The sequence below is a fragment of the Podarcis bocagei genome (genome assembly GCF_964188305.1).
Source record: "Podarcis bocagei genome assembly, chromosome: 4".
Classification (NCBI taxonomy): domain Eukaryota; kingdom Metazoa; phylum Chordata; class Lepidosauria; order Squamata; family Lacertidae; genus Podarcis; species Podarcis bocagei.
In genome coordinates this window covers 76,435,964-76,455,474 of record NC_138128.1, presented here as the reverse complement: position 1 = coordinate 76,455,474, position 19,511 = coordinate 76,435,964, and the positions used below count along the sequence as shown (strand labels likewise).

Sequence of the window (19,511 nt, the reverse complement as noted above, 5' to 3'; positions counted from 1 at the left end):
AAGAAATATGCCATACAAATGTGAAAGTGATAGTAATAATATATTCATCATTAATATACTTTTCACATTCCTGTTGGTCATCCTTTGAGTGTGATATGTGATGCAAAGTTTCCAGAGACTTAAAGCTAAATACAAAAAGCAAACAAGTAAACCATCCTCACTCTTTCATCAGCATTATCTTACCTCTTGTGTTTAGAAATTTAAACAAAGCAAACTTACTCTTTATGATGATCCGCTATACTTTTTGACAATGGAGGACTAGAGTGTGTCGTCAATTTAAGTGGCCGATGTGGTTCTGCACTGGATGGTCTTACAGGTATGTGGCTCATTAACCCAAGACCGTCAGCTGAGGTCACAGGGGTGGGTTGGTGTAACCAAGGACTAGGAGTATTCTGTTAACAGCAATAAAACCAGACTTTATAGTTACTACTGGAACCTAAACATAAGCATAACTCCATTTTATCAAAATCCTAGGGTGCCAAACTGTTTTTCTGTGCTGGCATTGTTTAAGGTATAAGTGACACAATTAAATTATTGCGGCTATCCTATTTTTGAATCCTATTTGAATAAGGATTCAAAATAGATGAAAAAGTATTCAGTTTATTTTGAAGCAAGGTAAAATGTTAAATTTAACTAAAAAGAAAAGCATACCAAATGAGTAGGAGAAAAATCTGTGGTCAGCATCTTCTAAAAGTAAACTGAAATATCACCCGTGGCCCATTTTTGGAACACAATTCCCAGCCAAAGCTATACCATCTTGCATGCCACACTTACTACAAAATACAGTATGAAACATCTTCAATAGCAATAGATTCAATAATGGGTTAGTTAACTAGCAAAAAAGACTCATGCAGATGCAATGCTAATGATATCATGATTAGGAGCCTGGAAGCTTGCCATGTTCTTTCCCAGCCCCCTTTCTCTGGTTAGAATTAGTATGGTGCAGTATTAAGTCTGCACTGGTACTAAGAAAGGTTTGAAAACCAACATCTGGCCCCAGTTTAAAAGCTAGCAATTAGTTACCACTGCTGCAAATGTAATGTTGCACATTAGTTATCAACAGAAAGGGAGAGCAGGAGAAAGTACACATGAGCCTGTGGCATGCTTCCAATCTCTTAATCATGGCTAGGAGACTGCTATTACTGCATCTGTATTGGGCCTCCATCCTATTATAGTATATTATATTCTGCTGCTAAGATACTACAGTAATGGGTGAAAGAAATCCTTCTACAAAGCTAAGGACATTTGAGTCTTTGAATTTCAGTTTTAAGTATCCCCACATTCTGTATGCTTCTACAACAATGGCTTTTTTTTTAAGAAACAGAAAACCCTATAAATCCAGATTTCTCTTCTTTTAAAAAACACAACCCTAAAGTGCCTCCCAACCTCTCACCAGAAAGCAGAATTTAAGCACAAATATAAGTGTTGCACTCAGTCACCCAACTCTAATAATATACATAATACAAAACTATGACATGTTTCATTTTCCCCTCCCCTCTTGAATCAAAGCCTGATTACAAAGCAGCAATTATTTAAATTTGTTAAGGCAATTATAAAGCACTATAAACAGATTACACACCACATCAAGTTATCATATGATATTATTCCAATTTATAATAAACTGGGGTTTGAGCATGACTTACCCTTCTCAGAGGAGCCTCGGTATTAACAGAAGCTTCAGAATGGACCCATTTAGATGAAGGTATTCCAAGTCCTGAGTATGCATGTGTTCCGTTGGGATACTGCCAAATAATTGGATAAAGTCCCAGGTGATTATACGTAGCTGAAGGGTGAGCTTGCCCAAGAAGATGTGGTGACTGGTGCTGCAGCATCTGTTGCTGTTGCTGGTGTGCTAATGCCAAATGGCTTAAGCTGCTAGCGTGAGCAGTCTCTAGTCGTGGATGGCCTCCCAACAGAGAGGCTGTAGGCACTCCAGGTAACACTGCAGGAAGTAGATGCGGGTGATGAACAGAATGGTGAGATGTACTACTAAGAGGATGTGTATTAATAGCAGACAAAGGAGTTTGGTTTGAGGACCCAGCTAACAAATGGGATGCACCAGTTAATGCGGGGTGATGAGTGTTTGGATTTAAACAAGTTCTATGGGAAGTGGAATGAGGAGGATAGTTATGTTGATGTAAATAGGGTGATATATGGTTAGTTCCCGTTTCTTGTCCAATTAGAGCGGGATCTCTGTAAACTGTGAAATGTTCATTCTTGTCAATGATAAGAGGACTTTTAGTAGCTTCTATTGAACTAACTCTAGCTGGAACTGGATGAAAGCTAGACCTAGGCAAATCATGTTCAGTTTTAATTGCTGACCTTGTTACGCCAGTAACATGGCTGTTTTGGTAATTAACCTTAGACTTCACAGTGTCGGGAGATTGGGCGTGTTTATATTTAACTTCAGGTGAAGAATTTGACTTGATTTTAGGGGTTTCAATCAGTGGGCCAGCTTTTGACTTCGCTACATCAGAGACTGGACTTTGTTTACGTACTCTGCCCTCTTCTGCTATGGAAATGACAGTTAAAGATGAAACAGAGCCATACGGAACTTTTTCAGAATTATGATGTTCATTTGCTGATGTACTTTTCACAACTTTTGGTTGTATCAAATCCATTTTGTTGGCATTATTAATCCAGTTTTCATCAGTTTCCAGCTTTCTCACTTCCAGAAAGCTTGAATTTGTAAACAGATGTTTTGTATCACTACCCAGAGGCTCCATTTTCTGACGAGTTTGCAAACCAAAAGTATTTGATATGTTTTCCTGGGCCTCAATAGTTGAACTGTTTTCAATATTTATATCAATACAACCTTTTGGTGTAGGGCAACTGGGCACAAACTGCTCATTCGGTAAGAGCTCCCTGGGTTGTTGCTTTTCTATACTGCACTCTTGAATGCATACATCATTCGCATTCCTATCATAAACTGTTGGCTGCTCGGCTTGATGGAGTGAAATTTCTTGCAGCTCCAAGTCAGCTGACTCTGGCCTATCTGTTTCTTGATGTTTTTTATCTTCCTGTATCTCGTGCCAGGGTGACTGGCTGTCTATTAGTGTTTGTTCCTCTATACCATCACTGCTCTGGGATTTTCCTTCTTTCCCATTTATCTTTGAAGTGTTCTTGCTTTTCAATTCATTCTCTGAATTCTGCTCCGACGAAGAATCTGTCAGTCTTTTGTTTGAATTTTCTGAGTCACTGCTCTCAGAATAGTCTGAAGTGTTGTCTATCCGCTGCCTCTTCATACAGAGTTTCTTTTCATCATCTTCTGGTTTTCTTCTTTTGGAAAGAAAGTGTTTGCTTTTATTTTTGGAATTTTCTGTAGAAATAAATAAATAAATAAATAAATAAATATTCCTTTATTTAGTATTATGTTGAAGAAGAATTGTTCCAACCCTTTGAAAAATGTTTATACCTCCTTGACTGATATAGTCGTATTTTTCCTCTTTTGTCTTTTCTTCATCAGGCACACTGCTATCAGAGCCTTTCCTTTTATGTGGACGAGCATTCCGCTGCTGGTGATGTGAATTTTGCTTAGGTGCTGCACTCTGGGAATTCATTGCTGGCCTGGGACTATTTGCCTGTGCCCGGGTATAGTGGCCCTAAATAAAAAGAGCAATACATTTATAATTCATTAATACAAGATAGGTAACAAAGTAAATGGCAATGAAATTTAAAATCAAAATATATCTACGTGGGCTGTGTTGCTGTTCTGGTTGGAACGAGACCTGCGTCGTGATGTAATGCCAATATTTTCACCTTTCAACAAAGAGTGAACAACATCATCTAGAAAGGTCATCTGAACCATAGAGGGATCCACATTTTGTGGTTCTAAAACCTGGTTAATTTTGAAAAACAAAAAAAGGGAATCAATTCTTATTTATATATTCCATATGAATACCAGCTGCAAATACAAAATTTATGTCCTAACTTGAAACAACTTTGTTGGCACAAAACTTCAAAAGGAATGAAGAAGTGGCATCCTTTCATATTGAAAGGGAGGGGGAATACATGTTAACATGTTTTATAAGAACAATACCAACGTTCCAGCTTTGGTCCCAAACTGAAAATCCTTCAATTTTTTTTAAACTGGTCAAACAAAAATAAAGCATACAGGATGAAGATTTTTTTTCTGCTTCAGAGGGAAAGGTGTATGAGTGATTAATGATAACTATAAACCAACGCTAACTGAAAACAGGACAAAAGGTTATATTGGCCGTTACTTCTACCCCACCATTTCATTATCTTGGGGGCTCAATTAAGGAAAATAGATCTTCACCCCCTCCCGCAGCTCCATTTTAATTCTGCATTTATGCCCTGAAAATATTAAAGGCTACTGCAATATGCATTCTGGTTTCCTTTGTTCCATGTAGGCATTTATAGCCACTTTATCACCTGACAGCACTTTTTAAAAACAACAACAATGAATCCTTACAAACATGATTCCCTTCATCCACATTTTATTTATCTTACTGGTCAGGTAATAACCGAATAAGCAGATTTGAGTTTTTAAAACCATAAATGATTGTGTTAAGTAATATTTTAAAACAATGTATATATGCAACTCAATTTTAGGCCAACAGTTCCAAAGCCATGGCAAACCTATTTATGTTTAAGACAAACACGGAAGAAATAGTTACCTGATCATTCATAACAATCATAGTGCGAGTGAATAGATCATGATGAGTTATTATACCAGTGAACCACTGGGTGGCAGAGTCCTGTCTGTATACTCTCACTCTATAGCCGTTTAAGGAATATGGTCCTTTGAAAATAAAAATAAAAATAAAAATAGTTTTTGAGGATTATTGCAATAATTTTCCAATCCATGGCTTGGTTTTAAAAGCGCATGCAGCACAGATGTTATCTTACACTGTAACCCACCCCACCCACGAAAACCCAACTTCCATTATGCCTTTAAGTCTACTGCATACTTCTCTTTGGATACAGAGGCATTTTTATGATCAAGCAAGCCTAACTTCTTGAACAGAACCTCCCCAGCAGCTGTTTGCATGCCCAGATGCTTCTGGAGTAGAAACAATGTAGTTCTTGAAGTTTTGGGTTTCACAGCTGCCAATAGCTTCCCACAAGTGACCACAGAACTCTGCAGCCTCTGCAGTAGTTAAAAAAAAAAATCAAAATCATTCAGCAGCCTTTTCTCCTTCCCAAGGCTACTGAGCAATAACAAACATTAATTTATAAAACCCAGCAGATGAAACATGCATTTAAATCACATAGTAACCAACAAACAACTTCCTATTTTAAAATACTACAAATTAAAAAAAGGGGGGGGGGGGGCTTTGTGAACAAAATATCCTAAAATTGGAAATTGGTTATACTGAAAACTGGTTGGGAAATACCACGGCTATTACCCACAAGTCATAATGCATAAATAGTCTAAGAAGGAAATTTTTAGTCTGCTTATTTTAAGATTTTAGACATTTCTGCATTAAAGTTTTGTTCCTATGCTCCCTGCTTGTTGCTTTAGCACTGAGCTGTAGTGTAGTGTGGAAAAAGTTCTGTGAAAAAGATCATACTGACATTACACCTCAGGTGGCACCAAAATTGTCAATAACTAAACAATAACTAAGGGACGCAGGTGGCACTGTGGGTTAAACCACAGAGCCTAGGACTTGCCGATCAGAAGGTAAGCGGTTCGAATCCCTGCGACCGGGTGAGCTCTCGTTGCTCGGTCCCTGCTCCTGTCAACCTAGCAGTTCAAAAGCACGTCAAAGTGCAAGTAGATAAATAGGTACCACTCCGGCGGGAAGGTAAACGGCGTTTCCGTGCGCTGCTCTGGTTCGCCAGAAGCGGCTTAGTCATGCTGGCCACATGACCCGGAAGCTGTACACCGGCTTCCTCGGCCAATAAAGCGAGATAAGCACTGCAACCCCAGAGTCGGCCATGACTGGACCTAATGGTCAGGGGTCCCTTTACTTTTACCTAGCCCTATGAATGTTCTTATCTATGCATGAAAAAATATTAGTACAGATCCAGTAGAAGAATGGGTGCATTGTGAATTGCAGCTAAAACCATACTGCCTTCGTGTCTTGCTGGTGCGCTTCCGAGAAGTATCTGGAATTGTGAGAAACAAGATGGGCTAGACAGACGTTGGATCAGATCCAGCAGGACTCCTTATACTCTTACTGTGGGAATCAAATCCACTGAAAAAGCATTTCCAGTCCCTGCAGAATATTACTTGCTGACACCCTTTGTTTGCCTGGAAAATGTACCATTAATGTAGCATAATATTACATGTATTTACATTTAATATATAAACTTGGGTCACAGACTCAGAAGATGTCGTCATGTCCCTTTTTCATCATGTCAGCTCCAAGGACTTAACCACAAACTGTTTTTTAAATTCACTACTCACAAGTGCTTCAAGCGACAAGAAATAATTCATAATACATGCAATTACACCTGATTTTTAAAAGCATCCCCCCTCAACACAAAAAACCAAGTAAATCATGGCTAATGGCATTGCTGAACTACTGAGCTATTTACCATATACTAAACAACAGTTTCTGAAATATGAATATACTTTCATTTAATAAATTTTGAAAACAAATCCACATTTCTACTTACAGTATAATTTTTCCTCCAATCATGTTTCAGTATTAATTTTCATGGGACCTAATTAGAAGAAAAAAATATTTCTCAAAATTACCTTGCATAAAAATCTCTTGCACCTTTTGTTCCTTTACCCAGATTTTTACTTCCTCCTGAAGCTGTGGGTTGTCCCTGAGAACTGGGTTTAAACTGTCTACGTCGTCCTAAAGCAGGAATTAAGAAGAACCCTATGTTATACACATTTAGTATTTTATGAAGTTTATTTCCTTCAATCCAACAATTTGTTGAAAACTATGTATTCTGAAGAACACAACTGCAGATCAGTGACAGAAGTTGTCCCAAATGCTCAATTCCCCCCTCCATTAAGGACCCAGATCCAATAAGTTGCCAAATAAATAAATGGCTTTAAATACTTCTCTATTCCATGCATGTTTTCAATAGCACCAAATCAGTCCACTTTAATTCTTGGAGCAAAAAAATCTGTAAGTTAAGACTACAATACCTCAATAAAAGTACTGTCAAATTCTGTACTTGGACAATCTCTTTATTAGGCCAACCAAAATGTAACAAAATAGTGCAAGCTTTTAAGTTTTCCAAAACGCTTCATCAAGCTACATGGTGAACAGGGCAGTATGGGGGAGAGAGGGCTGCTTGTGGTTGATGTTGAAACCATGGGGTCTGCATCTGGTGGCAGTCTTAAAACATAGTAACAAAGAAGACAGAAAAAAATACAAATGAATCGATGCAGCTATTGAGTTGCACCAAGGTCTGCTGAGAACTGTTGGCTGATTTACCATCTCTGAAACTCTCTCCAACCTTAGATGAAACACATAGGCTTCCACACATACGGATGGAAAGCTTTTCAGAAATTGGGAATCAACCATTGCTATGCCTCTTATTCCCAGCAGGAAAAGCTCCATAAAGAGCTTCATTTGCACGTGGGCTACCCAGTTCCCATTCCACCTCAAGACTGATCAGTGAAGATTCCATGGCTTCAATGTTACAACTGTTGTCATCTCACTTCTGCCAAGTGCTCTGTTAACTTTCTAGCCTGGTCAAGAATTTTAGGAGTGCGCAAAAGCTTGCACACCCTTTTGCTATATTTTGGTTGGCCTAATAAAAGGCATTGTACTAATATGGATAATGAAAATCGTATGGGTCAACATAGCTACCTTCATCTTTTGTGTGACTAATAAAACTAATGCTGCCTTATAAACTAGCACGTTGAACTTTAAATACATTTTGATTTACACACCAACTGGAGTTTGGATGCTCTAAAACCCAAAATTCAGCTACTCCTCCATTAATACAACAAAATGAAACAAAGAGATGACATTGCTGAATCTGAACAAGTGCATTTGTATACACTTCTTTTGTTACACAATTTATACGGTGTGGGTGGATTCTGAAGAATTATCCCAGTAAGATTATTTTAAAACACTGTTAGATAATGCATTTCTTATCTGTGAATTTCAAAGACAAGTAAAAATCTATACTGAGTGGTCAATGACTATGATTAGACAAAGGCTGAATTATATTCACAAAATGCAAGAAAAGAATATAAAAGATGGCTGCTTATTTACATACAAGAGGATTCTCTACTGAAGGAATCCCCCCCCCACTATTGTATTTCAATAGCATGAAGTACAATGGTGGACCTATTACTGCATTTCTCAGGGGTTGCCTGTGAAGGCCTTCTTGGATGCCCCAGAATAAACTGTAATTCCCTGATCTCCAGTTTTAATTTAAAAAGAAGTTTCTAGCATTTATTGAACCCGAGATATGAGGCAGAACATACAGAAACAGTTCTTCTCAATTTTTTGTGTGATAAATTATACAGCTCCACCATTTCAGTGTTTTACTTTGCCGCCCACCATATGGAAGAAACTCCCGCCCCTCCAGAAAATAATCCTGTGGACTCCCAAGTGTATGAGAGAGGAAGACGGTGCACTTAGGCAAGAGAGGGATAGATGCACATGTGTGTGTGTGTGTGTGTGTGTGAGAGAGAGAGAGAGAGAGAGAGAGAGAGAGGGAGGGGGGGTATAAACTATCTAGTCTCCATGTTATGTGTGGTTTGAGTGGCGGGGGAGAGATGGATATGTGAGCAGTGACTGTGTGTATGTATGTAAGAGTGTGAGTGTGAGTGTGGTGTAGCCACCTTGTATATTCTTCATAGTACTGCTGGAACGCTCAATAGTGTGTGCATAAGTGATATATGGGACGTGGGTAGCACTGTGGTCGAAACCACTGAGCCTAGGGCTTCCTGATCAGAAGGTAGGCAGTTTCAATCCCTGCGACGGGGGTGAGCTCCCGTTGTTCGGTCCCAGCTCCAGCCAACCTAGCAGTTCGAAAGCACAAAGTGCAAGTAGATAAATAGGTACCACTCCAGCAGGAAGGTAAATGGCGTTTCCATGCGCTGCTCTGGTTTCGCCAGAAGTGGCTTAGTCATGCTGGACACATGACCCGGAAGCTGTACGCCGGCTCCCTCGGCCAATAAAGTGAGATGAGCGCCGCAACCCCAGAGTTGTTCGTGACTGGACTTAACTGTCAGGGGTCCTTTACCTTTTTATGTGATATATACACAGATATATCCTGTGTGATCTGTACAGTCAGGAGTAGCAGGACATAGCTGCCTCCCAATAAACCTAAGGTTGTCTATGGCAGAAGTAGGAGGGAAGAAGAAATAACAGCACTCTCTTTAATTTTGTGTTAGCCACCTCCCCCCATTTACTTTCCTAGCGTAAGCCACCAGATTCTCCATCCAGAGCTCTTACGGTGCCACTGCGTCAGGAGTTGGGAAGATGGCTTGCACGAGTTTGTGCACTAACTGATTGCGCAGATCCTGAATGACAAGCTCGTGCCAGGCTTTCCTCACCCCGGTACTTGAAGGAGGTAAAGCTGTGGACATCGAATTTGTGTCATCGTTCATTAAGGAGTTTGCTGTCCCAAGTGAAGTCGGAAGAGCAGTTTCTGGGATCATGCTAGGTTGCTGGTCTGTTATTCCTCCAGGAGTCAGATTCATTTGATTAGTTCCCAGTGCATTCATGGTTCTCATTTGCAGATGAGCCTAAGGCTGGGTGGCTGGCTGACCTTGCACTTGGGGCTGCAGTGGCGCTTGCTGGAACTGGTTGCCATTCGGACGGCCAAGAGCTGTGTAGGCTTACTGCATGGAACTGAGGTCAATGGGGTTCAGGTTACTCAAAGAAGGAGTCGTTGCCTGTCCTGTCCCAGAGGCAACAGAATTCTGGATCCCACGAACGGGGGATCTAAGGAGTGGTTGCTAGTTTCTCTTGTCACTGGCATTTTTCAGTGGAAGACACATAGGACAATCTTGTCACGTACAATTCATGCTCCCCCATGGCAGCCATTTTCTGACTGGTGCCCACAGTACTTTCTCAAAATTCAAGCACTGTACAGGCAATGCCCAGTTGGCAAGGGGTTGCATTCTAGGTCATTGCATGCTTCTGTGAAATCATACATTGAAAAAGCCTGCCTGCCCCACCCCCTTTTGTGACGTTTTTGTGTCACTTCCAGGTTTGGTGCAATGCACAAGTGTGTGGTTGCACACATATCAGATGCACCTAAAACTATCGCTGCCTGTGTGGTCAAATACCTGTCAGGTCTGTTAACTCAGTCCTGTTTTTCTTGAAAACACATATAATCTTTTAAAGGCATTTTTAAACATCAGAGGAAAAGAAATCCAATCCCACAATACTTACTAATTTTCAAGTTAGTGAAATAAGGCCCAAACTAAACATATCAGGCCACTATAGATACATTAACACAACCTGGCTGCTCATAAAGTGGTATGTGTGTATTATTTGAAGGAACAAAAGCATGCAGGGGAGGGAAGAACACATTACCTTTCTGTGCTCTACTTCAATAATGGAAATAAGCCAGCCTGGGAGGAAAAATAGCCTAAAGCAATGGAGTGTAACAAAATAAGGCAGGGAGGGTTTCATGTAAAGATTAGGGACCTGCCTCTTGTTTTTTATGAGTGGGGAAGCTATGAAGACAGTTGCCCCATCACATCTTGTTTGGCCCTCAGATGGAAAGCAAGTCTGCTTACTTGATTGAAGTTATTCAGCTTCAAACAACAATGTGTCTGCTGGCTACTGTTCCCTACTGCTCTTTATTCAGCTCTGGAGCTCAAAACTGCTTTGGATGGTATGTCTGTTTGAGCCAATCATAAAAAAGCAAGTAGGATTATCTCATGCCTTTTGGTGACAGGCTACTGAAGTATTTTCTACATCAAGGAGTAATATCTAATGAGCATGCAAAAAAAAAAAGGTTTAAAAAATTATATACTGAGAGAATAAAACAATATACATTTAATTAATAAATAAATAAGCCTCTCCCTATGGGTCTATCCTCTGCTTTGAAAATGTGGAAAGCTCACCCTCCTGGCAGACATCAACAAAACTTATGGAAGGAGGTAGTGCCAGGGATTTATGGGCTTTGTAATGCTTTTATCCAGATGATCCATAATATCTCATCTGCCTTCACTGAGGATTAGAAGAGGCAAACAGCCTACTGCACTAAGCTGACAATTAGATTTGGGTGCTCTAAGATTCTATGAGCCACCTGGATGCAAGACTTGAAAATATACTCACCGTACATTACAAAACAATATTCAATTTTTAAAAAATGTTTTAACACATGCACAAAAACAGACAAGTTACTTAGTTAAGACTAGTCAAAATATCCATGGCTTTCCTATGGAAAGAAACACGCAGAATCTCTTTGAAGCAAGAAAGCAAAATTGCTGTGTGACGTCAAGGATCAAACAGAGAAGAAAGTGACCAAAAAACTGAAGAGATAGCTGTGATGCATACACAATTTAAGCTTAAACCTGCACTATTAATTTCACCAAATGGGCTTTTTAGGGCTGTTTATGTCTGACTGTTGAAAGTGACATTTAAGTGAGAGAAGTGGAAAGAAGCCATAAGTGACAAAGCAAGCACTTAAATACATGATTCGATAAGAATTTCTCTAGTCCCTAAGCACATCTGGGAGGATGCAGGAAGATGATTGCTTTATGGAACATATGCATACAAGTTCACCTGTTTCAAACTATCAGAAATGGGCAGACTGATAGAACTATACATTTCTCAACATTTGGGTGGGATTGTCTCCCCCTTCTTTCTGTTATTGTACATCTGGGATCAGATGTGTGCTTTCCTGAGAGGGGTAGTGTTTTAAGGTGGGGGGGGGGTCAGCAAGGATCCCCTAAACTCCTGGGTGCCAGATTCTCCTCATAATTTCTAGATTTAGTAAATGCTTGAATTTAACCAAGGTGTCAGATGTTGGATTTAGCAGTCTTAACTAGTTTTTTTTTCTGATCAGGAAATCATCTGGCAGAAGAGCCATCATGTAGAACAGAATAATGAGTTATTAACAAAATAGTTACTCTCTTCCAGGTGATAAGGGGTGGGGCCCCTCCTCCAGCTGTATGTGTGCAGACACAAAAGGGTTTAGGTTGGGATTTCAATTTGCTGGATATGGGTGGGAGGAAAATCCCTTGGAGTTTGTTAGCAGCAAATAGCAAGAAGGGGAACAGAGAACACCATGTGGGTTGACTGTGACAGGCTGTAAAAGAGAAAATGGCTGATTTATGTGTTTGGGACCCAAATGATGCTGCGCCTATGAGAGAAGAGATCCTCTAGAAATGTGATTGTGCTGAACTCTCTTCATCTAGACTCAGGTTGTATATATGTGTAAATAAACCACATATCATAAAGACACCACAGTCTCCGCTGTGGCTCATTGTCCAAAAGGAAACATAGACCCTGTACACCAGGAACCCCTGGAAGCTTACACTGATCAGAGATTGGGGTCACATGTAACATTCTCACCTGGTGCCTTCATTACATATATTTAGGCGCCAGGCAAAAATGGTTCTCTTTAACCAGGTCTTTGGCTTTGGTGAAATAATATTCTATGTCACTAAACGCCCCCCCCCCCCCGCAACCAGCTACAGTTTCCAACTGCTTTTCAATGAGCTCCAAGTAGGATGCATTACAGTGATCCACTCTGGAAGTTAGTAAAACATAAATGGCTACAGGCAGGTTCTTACGTTCCAGCAAAGAGCATGACTTGTACACCAGCCAAAACTAGTAAAATGAATTTGTAAATCACCATAAATGGCATCAAGGAGCACCCCAAATCGATGAGCCTCTATCTTTAGGTAGACTACAACCCCACATGGTACAAGCTGTACACCTATCTTTGGATCAACTGATCCGTTAAGAACAGTATTTCAATCTTATCTTGTGCTTATTGTAATTAGACCTCAGTTTGCGAATGAATCCATGTAGGAAAGGTAGTCCTACAATGAGGGTCCCAGGCTATGTTTGTAACTATAGGTTACCAATTACATCAACCATAATCCAAAGAACTGTGAATTAGTTTCTATGAGTCCAATGGATCTTTGGGAGTTGTGTTTCCTAAACAGAAGTTCCTCGGGTCACACGAAAAATTGATTTTGACACCAAGGAGAATGTCAAAAGTCACTTGTGCTATGGCACAAAGCATGAACCTCAACAAGTCTTTAGATGTCAGCCAACGTTCCATTGGCACATGTAATGAATTTAACACAAGTTGTAAACTACAACTGTTGCAATTACTGTAAAAAAAAGTTTGAGTATCATGTCTCTACTCTCTGAGAAGCTGCTATGCCAGTACAGAACATGAGAGTTTGGAACATAAAGATATTGTCCAGGACTGTGAGACTCATTATAAAGATGCAAACTTACTGGTGATCACTATGGGCACATGACATCTTCTTTGATGGCAAATTAAAACCTGAACCCTACTAAAATGCAAGTATTAAAGATGAGACCATTATGTTTCCTGAGCTCCACAAATTTGAGAGTGCGAAACAAATTGCTCCTCAGTTAGTTCTACATAGCCCTCTGGAAGGTTAGGCTCCTACTTTGGCTCCAATGAATTTTGTATTCTTTTTACAAGTGCCTTATCTCTTCCGAATAGGAAAAATACTGCATCAATTAAGACTCCTAGTACTTGAGGTGAATAAATTCCAATATTTTGATGTATTGAAAGAGAGAAGGATGCAGACGCAGCCAACGTTACAGGTTCTGGTGGCATTCCAGTGGAAGGTAGTAAATATGCAGCAAACCACAATCAGTACTAACATTATCTATGTCCTAGAGGTGTTTCATGCAACCACCAGCAAAAGTACCAAAATAGTGAGAGTGGGGGAAAGAGTGAGGGATCAGAGGCCTTGCCAGAAGGCCAGTCCCAACAGCACTGCTCCTACTACAATAGGTGTTACTCACCACTTTACATGGTGGCTAAATACATTTTTAACTACCATATTTTTCGCACTATAGGACGCACTTTTTCCCCTCCAAAAATGAAGGGGAAATGTGTGTGCGTCCTATGGTGCGAATGCAGGCTTTTGCTGAAGCCTGGAGAGCGAGAGAGGTCCGTGCGCACCGACCCCTCTCGCTCTCCAGGCTTCAGGAAGCTATCCCAAGTCTTGCAAGCCCCGCGGTATGTCCCGCGGGCTCGCAAGGCTTGCGGGCAGCAGCCTGCACCCAAAAGCTGGGGACAGCGGGGAGGCGCAGAGCCGCCACCCCGCTATTCCCCGACCTGATCTGGAGGCTGGCGGGGGGAGAAGCAAGCCTGCTTCTCCCCCCCACCATCCCCACAACCTCCAGATCAGGTCGGGGGAAAGCGGGATGGCGGCGCTCCGCCATCCCGCTTTTCCCCGACCTGATCTGGAGGCTGGGGGAGGGAGAAGCAAGCCTGCTTCTCCCCCCTACCATCCCCACAACCTCCAGATCAGGTCGGGGGAAAGCGGGATGGCGGCGCTCCGCCATCCCGCTTTTCCCCGACCTGATCTGGAGGCTGGGGGAGGGAGAAGCAAGCCCCACAACCTCCAGATCAGGTCGGGGAAAAGCGGGATGGCGGCGCTCCGCCATCCCGCTTTTCCCCGACCTGATCTGGAGGCTGGGGGAGGGAGAAGCAAGCCTGCTTCTCCCCCCCACCATCCCCACAACCTCCAGATCAGGTCGGGGGAAAGCGGGATGGCGGCGCTCCGCCATCCCACTTTTCCCCGACCTGATCTGGAGGCTGGGGGAGGGAGAAGCAAGCCCCACAACCTCCAGATCAGGTCGGGGAAAAGCGGGATGGCGGCGCTCCGCCATCCCGCTTTTCCCCGACCTGATCTGGAGGCTGGGGGAGGGAGAAGCAAGCCTGCTTCTCCCCCCCACCATCCCCACAACCTCCAGATCAGGTCGGGGGAAAGCGGGATGGCGGCGCTCCGCCATCCCGCTTTTCCCCGACCTGATCTGGAGGCTGGGGGAGGGAGAAGCAAGCCCCACAACCTCCAGATCAGGTCGGGGAAAAGCGGGATGGCGGCGCTCCGCCATCCCGCTTTCCCCCGACCTGATCTGGAGGCTGGGGGAGGGAGAAGCAAGCCTGCTTCTCCCCCCCACCATCCCCACAACCTCCAGATCAGGTCGGGGGAAAGCGGGATGGCGGCGCTCCGCCATCCCGCTTTTCCCCGACCTGATCTGGAGGCTGGGGGAGGGAGAAGCAAGCCTGCTTCTCCCCCCCACCAGCCCCACAACCTCCAGGCTTCAGGAGAGCCTCACCGCCAGCCCCACAAGCTCGGGGGACAGCGGGAGAGGCGCAGCGCGCCATCCCGCTGTCTCCCGACATGGTTTGGAGGCTGGCGGAAGGCTTCCTCCTCCCCCAGCCCCGCAAGTTCCCAGAGCGATGCCAAAGTTGCGCGCAGCTTCGGCATGGCTCTGGGTCCCGTTCTGGGGGAGGGGGAAGCTCGGGCTTCCCCGCCCCAGCCCCGCGCCTGGCGGGGGGGGGGATAAATTTTTTTTTGCCTCTATTTCCCCCCCCCCAAATCTAGGTGCGTCCTATGGACCGGTGCGTCCAATAGTCCGAAAAATACGGTATATAGTCCTTAAAAAAAAAACTTGCTTCCCTCAATTCTGCAGAATAACAACACAGGAATCGTATATTGAAACCTATGTATGCTAGTCCACTAAGAGCAACAGTATTATTATTTGATAAATTCTTAACTCAGCTTGAAGCAATTCAACAGAGACTGTGCCATGTTGTCTGCAATATCAGTACATAAACGTGGAATTTAGTTTCTGGACCAGAATTCAACATCCTGTTGTGAGCCAGTGTGGTATAGTGATAAGAGTATCAGACTGGGGTCGGAGAGACCAGGGTTCAAATCTGCACTCAGTCATGATGCTCACTGGGAGGCCTCGGGTCAGTCACTGCCTCTCAGTCTAACCTACCTCCCAGGGTTGTTGTAGATCCCCACAACACAAGAGAACCACATACACCATCACCTTGAAGCAAAAGATAGGATACAAATGCAACAAATAAGCAAATATCCTGAGAATCTCGTTTACATGAGTGCAGTTGAACAGCTGGTGCAGGCTGCAATAGAAGTTTGGAGCTAAATAAAGCTTCATTAGCTTGCAAAACTAAATAGCCCTCTTTCAAACATACTCTCACAGCATTTCCTTTTACCTCCACAGTCTCTTGTTTTCATCCTTGTCCCTTGTACATTCCAAGTTCATTGATAATCTCAATCTGAGATATATTTATATACATACAAAAAAATATATGAAAGACCAATTGACAGAATTAATTCTAGAACAGAATTTTGATTTGTTAATTTTGTGTACTGTGCATACAGCCAAAATGTTAACAAACTCACTAACATAAAACAGAATCAGGATTTGGGATCCAAACAAAACAGAGAGAGAGAGAGAGGGAGAGGGAGAGGGAGAGAGAGAGAGAGAGAGAGAGAGAGAGAGAGAGAGAGATACAGGCTATCAAGATAATTCTTTATACACTCCAAAAACTGCTATATTCTCTGTACCTGCTTAGATGTAGCCATACTATTGGTTTCAATGCACACAGGGTATGCATTTTAAGCATTAATTTTAGCTGCATTCCTTTTTCAAAAATAAAGATAAGAAGATTTTGCAGCTCTCATGGAGGTCAGCAGCACATGTCCTTGCCATCTGTGGTCTAATTAACCATAGCTCCCACTAGATACTTAGAGAGGGACAATTTAAAACAAGAAATGGAATCAAGACTACTACAGATGAGAATCCTTAAAATGTACCATCGCTTTCAAGACAAGTGTTTTCAATATACAGCAGCAGCAAAGATAAAAAATTGTTTTCAACAACCTAAATTCACTAACTAAGATATAATTTTAATTGCAATATATTACACATTTTAAATCAAATACAGTTTTGTGGCACTATTTGAGACATTTGATATTTTAGTCAATGGTGAAGTCCTGCAAAGATCTCTCAGAAAGAAGCACTATTTTCTATATGTCATTCTTTTAAAAAACTTACAGGTTACCTCATCATCATCATTTTACATTGGGCTCAAATAATCTGCTGCAATTCTCAACACTTGCTTTAAATCTACTGAAATGAAAACTGTTTAGAAAAGGAAGTGTTGATATTTTTCTTTTTGTTCACTTAGTCCTTTTCAAGCAACAATGAGGTTAATAGCTCTGCCCCAGTCCTTTTCTTGGAAGAAAGAAAGGATGGAAAGCAACCCTACTCTGCAAACAAAAGACTAGAATTAATAGATCAGTTCCTGATTTACAGCCTAATGGAAGGTAAGCCATGCACACGAGGAGCAAGTCAAAGAAGCAATTCCAGAGGAATTTGGATCAATAATGTCACACAAATATACACAACTTAAACCAGGAGTGGGGACTCTTTTTCAGGTCAATGGCCACAGTCCGCTTTGGGGCCTAATGCAGCCCGCTGGTCAGTTTAATCCTGCCCCTGCGGCAGTTTATTTCCTGGGGTAAAATCCTAAAAAAAACCCACCTCAACAACTTCAACCCTAAAAAAGCTCAACAACTTCAATCCTTTGGTTGGCCCTCACGGCCCTTCACTTCATCAAATCTGGCCCTCTTTGAAAAAAGTTTGGACACCACTGCCTTTATGCGGAATTACCAGTGAAACCTTCAGGAGCAAAATGGCAGCGATGAGTGGGGATCAGAGATAAAAGTGGGTGCAGTAATGGAGGTGACTCTTGCGCAATAGGCTACATTCTAGCCATGCAAAACAAACAAACTCACTCTTTTCTTTTTTTTAACTAGTATCTCCAGCCAGGATGTTCACAAATGCAAACTGCTAAGCTAAGAATATGGATTTCTAATAGTATAGACTTAGTGGCTTGTTTCCAGAGAACAGAAAAGGTCACAGGAACCCTAAACAAAGAATGAAATTGGTATAAAACGTGATTTGTGAACAGACAAAATTTCTCCATTTCTGTTCTGGCAAAGTAAGACATGGGATGCAGACCATGAAATCATGTCTAACAAGTTGAGGTGTTTTGGGAAATTGTTATGATTGTCACACAGCAGTGGCTATAACTCGTGTATGTGCGCTTGCTCGCTCGCTCATGTGCAACCCCCAATTTGCACAGGGGTTACGTTCCGGGTCATTGCAGACTTGCGTAAAATTGTGTGGACTTGAAACACCCTGTTCCACCCTTTCAGTGACGTCTTTTATTACATTTCCGAGTCCCTTCCAATTTCATTGTTTGTTAGAGTTCCTGTGACCCTTCTGTTATTCTGATACTTTTGGGGACCCTTTTCTTCTTTTCTTTTATTAGTTCCAGGGAAGCCAGCATGCAGAGCACTACTGCATGTGTGGGATGAAGGCGAAGACCTTTAAACTTATTAAAGGTTGCTGCTATCAGGGGGAAGCTTCCGTAGAACAAAGGTTGCTAACTCAGTCTTGCATGCTAGCCACAAATTACACAACCACCTTCTGCCCAGGACTGCTGAATCATCATATAGTTCCATACTGAGAAATATACTGAGCTTACTGTGGTGTTTTAAGTTTTTAAGGTGACTTAAGAATATGTGCAACTTGATCTGTAAACTGGGACGCAGTTTACAGGGACGCAGGTGGCGCTGTGGGTAAAAGCCTCAGCACCTAGGGCTTGCCGATCGAAAGGTCGGCGGTTCGAATCCCTGCGGCGGGGTGCGCTCCCGTCGTTCGGTCCCAGCGCCTGCCAACCTAGCAGTTCGAAAGCACCCCCGGGTGCGAGTAGATAAATAGGGACCGCTTACAAGCGGGAAGGTAAACGGTGTTTCCGTGTGCGGCTCTGGTTTGCCAGAGCAGCGATGTCACGCTGGCCACGTGACCTGGAAGTGTCTTTGGACAGCGCTGGCCCCCGGCCTCTTGAGTGAGATGGGCACACAACCCTAGAGTCTGGCAAGACTGGCCCGTACGGGCAGGGGTACCTTTACCTTTACCTTTAAGAATATGTGCAACTTGATCTGTAAACTGTTCTGGGAGAAATGTGCCTATGGCTGCAAACAAACCCCCAGACATTCTGTAGAAAGACTACAGACTACTCTACTCAGTCCCTATTACTAAGCAATCTCCACTGTTTTGCATAAACCATAAATCCTTAAACCAGGAGAAGGGAACCTTTTTCAGCCAGACAGTAGTGGGCAGGGCCAGACGCAAAAATGGGCAGTGTAATGGATGCAACTCTTACCTTTGTACAGAAGGCTATATTTCACCCTTGCAAAAACCAGAGGTATATGCATATAAACACATCTCTCCATCTCACATCCAAACAAGAAAGTCAAATTATCACAGTCCAAGGACACATTCCAGTCTGACAAATGCACTTCAGGAGGGCATGGAACAGCACTAGTGAGGGGTGTGGTCTAGGGAAAGGGATGTGGAGTAGGAAAAGTCCCAAGTTTGACCCAGAGTGCTGCATTTGACCCCTGGACCTGAGGTTCCCAACCCCTGCCTAAATCAGTCCTCTTCAAAGAAGTCTTGCTTCCAGACATTTTCATTCCAGTATACTTGCACTGACCATTAAGACACACTTCTTCTTCTTTCCACACTGTCAATTACCTTTCACTTTCTAGT

The 19,511-nt window shown here is 42.4% G+C and overlaps 1 protein-coding gene across 4 annotated transcripts in view; it reads right to left on the bottom strand.

The window, feature by feature from the left end:
* The window catches only part of JMJD1C (jumonji domain containing 1C), a 123,690-nt gene that overhangs the window by 27,304 nt on the left and 76,875 nt on the right, over positions 1-19,511 (bottom strand). For 3 of the 4 annotated variants that reach the window (XM_081190799.1, XM_081190797.1, XM_081190800.1), the window contains 6 exons: positions 6,671-6,776; positions 4,641-4,765; positions 3,695-3,838; positions 3,416-3,602; positions 1,644-3,319; positions 220-392 (listed from right to left, as the gene is read on the bottom strand). In XM_081190799.1, the coding sequence (XP_081046925.1) occupies positions 220-392; positions 1,644-3,319; positions 3,416-3,602; positions 3,695-3,838; positions 4,641-4,765; positions 6,671-6,677 (2,312 nt within the window). In that variant the 5' untranslated portion in view covers positions 6,678-6,776. The remainder of the gene's footprint in view (positions 1-219; positions 393-1,643; positions 3,320-3,415; positions 3,603-3,694; positions 3,839-4,640; positions 4,766-6,670; positions 6,777-19,511) is intronic. The other variant, XM_081190798.1, reaches the window with a different exon arrangement.